General features: G+C 42.8%; 1 protein-coding gene across 1 annotated transcript; it reads right to left on the bottom strand.

Moving 5' to 3' along the window:
- Positions 1-1,450: 1,450 nt before the first annotated feature.
- LOC147165535 (fetuin-B) lies at positions 1,451-9,496 on the bottom strand. The gene is made up of 7 exons (XM_086090248.1): positions 9,189-9,496; positions 8,254-8,364; positions 7,854-7,941; positions 7,404-7,570; positions 7,105-7,212; positions 3,994-4,080; positions 1,451-2,618 (listed from the first exon to the last, which is right to left on the bottom strand). Exons 1-7 carry the CDS (start codon positions 9,420-9,422, stop codon positions 2,133-2,135), a joined length of 1,281 nt encoding a protein of 426 aa, XP_085946374.1. The 5' UTR covers positions 9,423-9,496; the 3' UTR covers positions 1,451-2,132.
- Positions 9,497-9,762: the final 266 nt, after the last annotated feature.

The following is a 9,762-nucleotide window of genomic DNA, read 5'->3' as shown; positions in this document are numbered from 1 at the left end:
CCTTCATAAAATATGCCAAATGTCTACATTGACCAAACTAAACCCCTGGCTAAATGTCAGCGTGAGACGTCAATGTAAAAACGTATAGACTTCTGCCGCCCCCTGCAACACACTAAGTGCATACAAACAGCGACTCGGTGGAACCGGAAAGTCAGTACATTTCATTACGTGCGCGGAAATGTTCAGCTCTGGAAAATTTCCAGGTGAAAGACTGGAAATATATGGAAATCATTGGGAGTAAATGACATTTTTCGGCAATTAATGTGATTGTTTGTAGATTTTCCAAATCGCAGCAGTGTAAAACAGAATGTAAAAACTAGTAAATAAATGAATACATAAATAAATAAATAAATATTCCGTCTGCACTGTGCGCCTCATTCTCTATGCATATAAAGTGATTTACATTCAGAACATAAAATAAAATGATGGTAAGGCTTAACTCGGGCTACACAGATTTATGAAACAATTAACATAGTTTAAACAATTTTATGCCTTTATAACTAGGCTTTATAAACTTAAACTAATAAAACGTATCATATATAAAGATAAAAGGAAATAACATTTTGATTTACTATTAAAAACAAAAACGAGAATTCCAACAAATATGTTAGTTGGTCATATATGTAAATACACAAATACTGAAACTAATAAAACGTATCATATATAAAGATAAAAGGAAATAGCATTTTGATTTACTATTAAAAACAAAAACGAGAATTCCAACAAATATGTTAGTTGGTCATATATGTAAATACACAAATACTGTAATAAATGCAGACTTTAGGTCAATGCAAATACCATTTGAGCTGGTTTACTTTCGACAACAACTACTCCATGACAGCTAGAAAAACACAAAACTATATATTTTTAGTAAACCTCTTCAATTCTTACAGTAGGTCGTTATGACATGTCCACAATGTTCTCTAGGGTCACATCAATACATTTGCACAGAGATCAATACATTTGGTGGCCTCCCAATCTATTGGAAGACCGAGTGTTGGTAGTTATGAGATATTTGTAGCAATACATATTGGGCATTGCTTTTTACATTTGAATCTATTAGTTTTTCCATTTTAAGATCTAAAATATTAGATAATTAATACAGTAACATATTTAGATCGAAGGTGCCCCCCGGAGGCCACCCTTAGCATTTTCCTTATTGCCTCATGCTATGGAAGTCCAAAAGAGTAATCAAGAATTAAATAAATACATGTGGAATTGAGATTTTATGGTCTTTCGTTTCTGGCAAGGTTTCTGCTGTACCAAAGACTGATAGTTAATTTACATAATGCCCTTTGACACTAGACCCTTTTCGAACACTTTACACAAAACTGTGACATCAGAGACATAAGAGTCGAACCGGCTTTTATCATCTTGTGCCTTCCTTCACTCACTGAAGTCGGACGTCCTCTTGGTGTGTGTGCTTACACTGCAGACACAATTTCCTCCAAACAGATAATGACATATTTTATTTTTCGACACCAGTGTCTGCAATTAACAATTGCTTTCAGTATAAAGGATCGAGTTTTCCCTTTTACACAGTTGACCCTGGCTTCTCTTACTACTTTGGGAACCAGAAAATATGTGAGTCAATGCCAACACCCCGTTCCCTGGCCTGTCAGTACCTTTCACACAGGGGAGCATCACAAAAGGGGCTACTGCTACAACACTTGAACCTCACTGGACGTGATGTAAAGCTTTTTTGAGTAAGGTGGTTTATATTCATAAAGAATTTTAAAAAAAAACGTGTGCGGCATGTCACACTAAATAGATTTATATATTCCTGGTCACACCTTTATAAGTAGTAAGATATGCTGCACTTTGTGTTTTGTTTTTCTTTTTTTACTAAATGCACACTATGTACCTTTTTATACAGCAGTAATTTGAATGAATTTTGCACTCAAATCCAAACTTTTATATCTCAAGTACTTAAAATTCTCCATACATTTGAATTGATTTTTAATACATGATGTCTAGCTTTAAGCACCCACTGTGAGTAAGTTTAATTGTCCATTGAAATTAGCCCTCTTATTAGTACAAGCTGTTTGCGCGGATAAGTGATGTCACAGAGCAGAGCATTTACTCTGTCAGCCATCCTCACCCAAATGCACAGCGCACAAACAAATGGCCCTTTAAACTGTGGTGTATCGTGCAGGACCAGGGCAGGAACGGAAAGGCGATGGTCCACTTGGGAAATCAGACAGGAATGTTGGTTTGTGGGATGGCAAACTTTCCGGCAAGGCCTGCCGTTTCTTGCGGTCGTGCCTCTTATAGTGAAAGTCCAATGGTGGGCGTAAAGCCAGAATGCTTCCTACCTCTTCAGAGGATGATGAGTCAAATGAACCATTTAATGATGGCTGCCAATCTAAAAGATCTTCATCAGACTCACTGGAAGATGAGGAGAGCATGATTGGGGGATTAAATGAAGGGTCCACCGGACCAGGGGTCATTTGTGTGGGGTCAGATGGTGTAGGTTGGGGATCCGGGAGTGGTGTGGGGTCAGAATGAGCAGGTTGCTGCTTTTTTCCTGGATAGAAGAATGGAGGCAGTGTCGGGATGTCAGGCTGTAAGGGAATGTCGTGACCTTGTGGCTGCAGTGGGCGAAGGACATCCACATTCTGAGGAAGGGAAAGACCAGCTCACGTCACACTGATATTTGTAAACTTGGTATGTCATATGGTATTGCAGTATTGCTTCACATGTACAGGTGAATTAGTTTGAGTACTTTACAGTGTAATGAAAAACTATTCAGTCTTTAATCAACAATGAAATACACACAATTCAATTACACTCAGCAATAGCTACACCTGCATGCATAGTTATAGGAGATCCAGCACCAAGAAAGAGCACAAGAAATTGAGTGGAGTATACTGTATTAAAATAAAATAAAATGACAATCTTGATCTGATTCTGAAACTGCATTGCCACAAGTTGTATCCAGTAGTGGCTTACTAGGTTCCAATTGAACCGAGTATGTGGAGGTCCAGTGTACTGTACGTAAAGAAGTACCTAGAGCAGTGGAGCAGCAAATCCAAGGGTTTCAGTGAGTCAGTCTCAAGGGTTCGGTGGAGGTCAAGACACACACCTGACTCCCAGCACGCATGTGATTTCTTTATTAATGTAATCACTTCATACTAACTGTAGAGCGAAAAAAATAAAGTGGTCGGATAAATATGTGTAACATGAATTCACATGAATAACAGGACAGGGTTCAATTCTGGGGCCTCTGCTGTTTTCATAGTGTCTCCTGCACCTGGATTCCATCTTAAGAAAACCTCAGTGGTTGTTTTAAAGTGCTTTATAAATAAGGAGTTGAGTTGAGTGATGGGAGTCAGTGTCCTAACTGCATGATTTGCAATGCCAAGTTAACTCATTCCCTCCCAGCCATTTTCACTGAAGCAACCCCCTTTGCTCCCGGCTGTTTTATTGGATATTGACTGATTTTGCAAGGCTCGCAGAATATTGTGTTCTATTGCTATAAAAACATGGCACCTAACAAAAGAAAGATTAGAGTCTCTTCTTTCATCAGGAAAAAAGTATTTTTTTTTTTAAATCTGTTTCCGTTTTGCAGCAATTAGCATTAGAATATAATATAAGTTTCATCATTATTCACATTCTGTTTAAAACAGTGAGGGTAAAGAGCTTTTTACAACATGGCCCTGGTTGATCTCTTTTACTCTGCTGCCACCTGCTGGCCGTTTTTTCTAAACAACTAGCATTGCTTCAACCATTCTTTTCAGTTCAGAGGCTGCATCAAAGCCTATAGCATAAAAAACATATAAATACATCTTTGGGAGCATGGTAATATTTAAAATAGAACATATTTATAAGTTTTTGGGAGCAAATGAGTTAAGCAATTCTAGTTCAGCACAACTAGCACAACACGCACGCACGCTCGCACGCACACGCACGCTCGCACGGACGCACGCACGCACACACACAAACTCAATCTGATTCCCTTTAGAATGCGCTGAAAAATGTCTGCTTCTGTACCTTTGTTTTGAATATCTCGCAGGACACTTGAACATCTGGATGGGCATGCAGGTCTCCATGTACAGATGCTGTGCAAAAGCCTGCAGTCTATGGGCAAAGCATAACATTAGCTTTAGAATAACAGATTGTAGACACTAAAATGCTGTTGTTGAGGGCAAAATTCATAATAGGGCTTCTTTTTGAAAATAATACATGGTAGAGCTAGAATTTTTCAGCGGGGTGGCCATTGCGTCACAATGACTCACCAAGGCATGACAAATTACAGTTTGTTTGTTTTTTAACGATTGCTTAAAGCTACTGGACGTAGAATATTCCATTTCGAATTGCTACTGCCACCTGCTGACGAAAAATGAAACTGCACATACCGTTTTTCACATACATACCACGCACATTACGTCACATCCGCAGACAGGGCGCGGGCAATTCTAACCCGATTCCAGTCTGAAAACTATTGGCCAAAGGCTTGCAAGAGTACACATTTTGAACAGCTAAGGTGTTAATTTACTAATTAGAAGACATTTCAGTCATAAATGGTCAAATAAAAAGCTTACTGTAAAGTTATTTTTTGGGGGGAAAGTTCCATATTGCAGCTTTAAGCATAATAGAAAACAGCAGTAAGGTGGAACTATTTAAATATGCCCTTCCCTCGTCGCCCTTCCTCCTCCTCTCCCCCTCTCCTTGCGTCCCTGCCGCTGCCCCCTGCCCTTCTTGTCGTCCCCTTCCCTCCTCCCTTCCCCTTCCCCGGTACGCCTTCCTTCCCCTCCCCTGGGCCGGGGGCTCCATCCATGGCCCGGGTCTCGGTGCTATGGGGGCCGGCGGGGGTGGCTGGGGTTTGGTGTCGTGCCCGCCCCGCTCCGGTGGGCGTCCTGACACCTCGGGCGGGACCCAGTATCCGGGGGGCGAGCCCTATCGCCCCGCCGGACGGGTCCCATATGCCCGCCGGGGTCCTGGTGGGGTGGGTGGGGGCTTGGTGGGCCGGTGCGCCTCCTGCCCCCGCCCGGTTGGGGGGGGCCCCGCTGGTCACACCTCTTAACTCACTACACTAGGTTTGCACAATACACTTTTATAGACATATAGGGCACATAACACACTTTGGGGGGTGGGGTAGGGTGGAAACACCGTCTTCACCCTACAACTCCCCTCCAATTTTAATACACCACACAACTTGTGGGTGGGGGGGGGGGCTTGGGGGCTTGTGGGGGTGCCATCGGTTGGGGGCCGCAGTATAGAGCAGTGCTGCGGTCCCCTGTCCGTGTCGCCACCCCCCCCCCCCCCCGCCCTATCTATTTTTTTTAATGCACCACATACACTCAGCAACATGCTTGGGTGGCGGGTGGATCGGAGCGTGGGAATATCATTTCCATCGGCTCCGGTTCACCTGCTCCTAATTTTAATGCACCACACACACACACTTGTATATACACTGGGTGGGGTCACATTCACGGTTTAGGGGTAGAGTTCGCCAGTCCGCGAGCTGGCGGACTCAGTAACAGGGGTTAATTTTCACAAAGAACGCTGGGGTGACGACCGGGGCCTTCCCCCGCTGGGCCTGGGGTTCGGGGGTGTCGGTCGCCCTCCGGTGCCCCCATCTCCCCCTTCTGCCCCCGGTGTTCCGTCCTTCCACACGGCGGGGGGTGGGGTGGGCGCGGCTGCCCTCTCCGCTCCGCTGTCCGGCCCCTCTTCGGCGCCGGTGCCTGGGTGCGGGTGGTCCCCGGGGGCTGGGGGTCGGGGGTTGGGGGGCTGCCGGTTGGTCGGGGTGGGGTCGGGAGGGGGGGGCGGCTTTGTTGGGGGGGGGGCGGTGGTGGGGGTTGCGGGGTGGGGGGGTGCTGGGGGTGGGGGGTGTCTGGGGGATTGGGGGCATGGGGGCGGCTGGGGCTGGGTTGGGGTGGGTGGCGGGGGGTGGATGGGGGGCGGGGGGTGGTGGGGGGGCGGGGGTTGGGGGCCGGTGGGGTGCCTGGTGGGCCTGCAGTGCCCCGTCCTGCTGCGTTGGGCCGGGGGCGCGGGCCGTGTTGGGGCGGGGGGCGCTCCTGCTCCTGGGTTTGCTCTCCGGCCGGTGGCCCTGGTGGGGCCCGGGGGTCGTCCTTTGGCGCGGCCGCGGCCTGGGGGGCCCTGAGGTGTTGCGCTTGCTCTGTTCCGGCGGGGGTCGACGGCTCCCCTCTTTGGTGGAGATTTTCATGCATGCCAGATCCACCACACCAGCATCTACCGAAACTCAGACACAATCTGTTTCCTCCTCAGGTTATTGAATCGGTGGAGGCTGGTGTCTCGGATCTCACGCGGCTTCGTCTGTCCTTCCTTCCTTTTCTCGGTCTCTCCGTTGGTCTCTTGAGGCCTCCCTGACTTTATGTTTTTTGGATTTTGTTGGGGTCTGGATGTTTCTTGGGCTGGGGAGGAGTTCTGGTGGGGGGTGTCTGGTCGGTGCTGGATTTCACCTTCCTTGGTTTTCTTCGGTCCCCTCGGGTCTCCTGGTGTTCGATTTAGGTGAACGGTATAAGATTTTTTTTTCTAATAGGTTTTCTGGTGAGCTAACAAACACACGCACGCACGCACGCACACACACATACTCACCCACACACACAAAAAAAAAAAAAAAAAGTATGTATGTATGTATGTATATATGTATATATGTATGTATATATGTGTATATATATATATATATATATATATATTTAAAAAAAAAAAAAAAAAAAAAAAAAAAAAAAAAAAAAAAGAGCAATGATGATGACATTTCCGAATGAACAATACTGAGCTCTTAAGGAAAAAAAAAAAAAAAAAAAAAAAAAAAAAAAAAAAAAAAAAATAAATATGTGCACAGAATCCCGCTTGTCAAAATCTTCCCTTGGACATGGAGGTGGCCAATAGTGACCATGGCCACCATTAGCCCCTATGTAGCTCAGCCACTGAATACTTGCAATACTTTTACTTACAGTAAGTGGCAAATATGTATTTCCGCATATAGTGGTAAAGGGTGTTATTTACTTTGCTGCTTAGGGTACCAGACATCTATTAATGGTATAGAGTTTATTTGTCCAAATGTGTGTGTGTTTAAAACATTTTTTTTATATGTGGGCCTGCTTGTGGAGCAGAAGAAGAAATTCACTCGTTGCAAACCTCAGTGTCTGAAGCGGGTGTCAACCGCTGGCAGGTGCCTTTTTCTGTCACTCCCTCTGGACACTCTTGGACTGTATATTCCACATATCTGGCTTTCACTGGCACAGTCTGAAATACAGAATTCATTCAGTGAGAACATGTGTGTATGTGTGTGTGGGGGGGGGGGGGGCATTTTAACAGACAGAGAAAGTGTTGCAGGACTGAGGGTGTGCTGCAAAATAGTAGGTATAATAATCTAATATAGAAAGAATATATAGAGATTTGTCTCTCACAAACAAAAAAGTGCATAAATTACCCACTTGTTCCGCAGCTCTGGTGATCCGCTTCACTCCGAGGCCTGCGCCCAGAGTGGACTGCCTCTTATAGGATGCCAGCGCGACCTGAACAGCCAGCACAGCTTGTTGACTGTCAACAGGAAGTAGGATGGGGCAGGTTGGACATGTCTGTTGCAGCTTCTCCGCAGGGTCTGCATGAAAAACAGCGTAATTAGTTACTAATCAAATTTTAAATTTATTTTATTTTATTTTAACATGTATTGCTGCAAACATGTCGCATATAGCTGAAGTACTCAGGGCAAAATATTTTAGTTATTTACTACAAATAGACATACGTTTGTATTTTGTATTTGTATGTTATCAACACTTAAAATGTTTAGTCATACAGACTCGTTGCAATTGAGAATCTGCAGCACAATATCGGAATCTGAATCTGAATCGGAAACAACTTATTGATGAATATGTTTACAGTACCTGGCACAAGTGTGCAGTCGTAACTGTACAAGTAGGAGTAACCTTCCGGTGTGTGAAGGATCGTGGTGTTGCAGTTACCAGAAATTTGCTGAAAACAAAAATGGAGAAAGAGAATTGACAAGTTATTTTAACAATTAGACTGGACACTTGATGCACATTTATATAATCTACTCATGTCTAACCAAAAAGCTGTATGAGCAGTTCCTTATTAACTATTGTGTTATAGTTAATGGCTATTGGATTTTAAAATAAAGATTTGCTGTCAACTCCTCTAGTAGATCTCATTAGATTGCAAAATTGAGCTTAATTTTGCAGCCTGTGAATAATATTTACCTCTCGGGTGCTCATAAGGCTAGTCAAAGTGCACAGTTTATTTGTACAGTATATGTGTGTCTCTTACTGTTTCCATGAATGGCCTGACATCACAGCGTTTCCATGGTTTCGGACTCCCTATGTGACACTTGGTTTCCAGGACATCCAGGTCCAGGTAATACACATTGCCTGCTGGGCCCTGACATGCACAAGATAAACACAAGGAAAGGGAAGAGAGGACATGCAAACATTACACAGGCTGATTGGCAGAATGGCAGCACTGTATAAGTCTTCTGTAATCATCATTCAGCATTTATGTAATCAAGGTTTGCACAATTACTAATTAAAATAAAATTATTAAAATTATTAAAATTATTAAAATTATTAAAATTATTAAAATTCTAAAAATTCTAAAAATTCTAAAAATTCTAAAAATTCTAAAAATTCTAAAAATTCTAAAAATTCTAAAAAATATTAAAATTAGTAAAATTAGTAAAATTAGTAAAATTATTAGAATTATTAAAGTTATAAAAATTATAAAAAATTATAAAAAATTATAAAAAAATATTAAAATTATTACAATTATTAAAATATAGCTTGGAATTAATACATATGTGCCAAAACATCTGGGGATTTTTTTCCACAAGATCTTTGACAGAAAAACAATGATGTCATAGCTTCTTCTGAAACTTCCTCAACAATGAAGCAGATTACCCCATTCCTTTTGCTGTTGTAAGTGGGGGAGCTACTGCATGCTATACTATGATTAATTAACCAGCCTGACAGTGCACTTTTCATCTACAGTATGTTGGCATTCAATTTTTTTCAAGAGCATCTTTTGCATTACCATATTGTATTTCTGATTTTTATTTTTTGAAATCTATGTTTACAGTATATACACTTTCCTAAAGATATCTGACACCAAACAAGGTAATTGTTTAAAAAAAAAAAAAAACACCCACTGAAACATCCTTAAAATGAGCTTCAGGCAAGTTTTCTTTTCAAACATTTGTCCGCACTCACCTGAGCGTGTAGGTGGACATTGGCGATGCGATTGAGGGCAAACTTATAACCTTCCGCACGATCCTCGTTGATGTAAGTGAGAGCCAGACGAGACAGCTTCTCCACAGGTTTGTCATTGCAGGGAACTGGAGCAAGTTTGGTGGGCACCAGAGATAACCCCTCACCATTCAGACACAGCATCTGAATTAAAAGCAGAGCTAACTGCAGTAACATGCCAGTGGATTTATGCATCATAGCAGAGGATCCTACTGCAGCAGCAAGACGAAGCTCAGGTGAAAGTGAAGTTTGTTCCCCTGTGTTTGTGCTTAGTCTGGGTTGCGTGTTGACTTTTGGAACCAAAAGAGGGAGGGATGTTGAAATCAAGCCCAGGACAAAGTTTATTTGATGGAAAAGAGCTGATATTTGTGAATGAACACTGACTGTTATTTGATTTGTAAAAGTTTGTGTGTGTCTGTGCATGATGTCAAACTTTGGAACAGCTTAGAGGTACAACACATGCAATGCCAAAACATCCACAGATTCAACTGTTGTATAAACATATTGTTTGGTTTCAGTATTTGAAGAGTGCGTCTTA

Source organism: Leptonotus elevatus, chromosome 11, assembly GCF_054856555.1.
Source record: "Leptonotus elevatus isolate MCC_2025b chromosome 11, RoL_Lele_1.0, whole genome shotgun sequence".
Taxonomy (NCBI): domain Eukaryota; kingdom Metazoa; phylum Chordata; class Actinopteri; order Syngnathiformes; family Syngnathidae; genus Leptonotus; species Leptonotus elevatus.
Note: the sequence above shows the minus strand (reverse complement) of the source record. Positions and strands in the feature narration are given on the sequence as shown.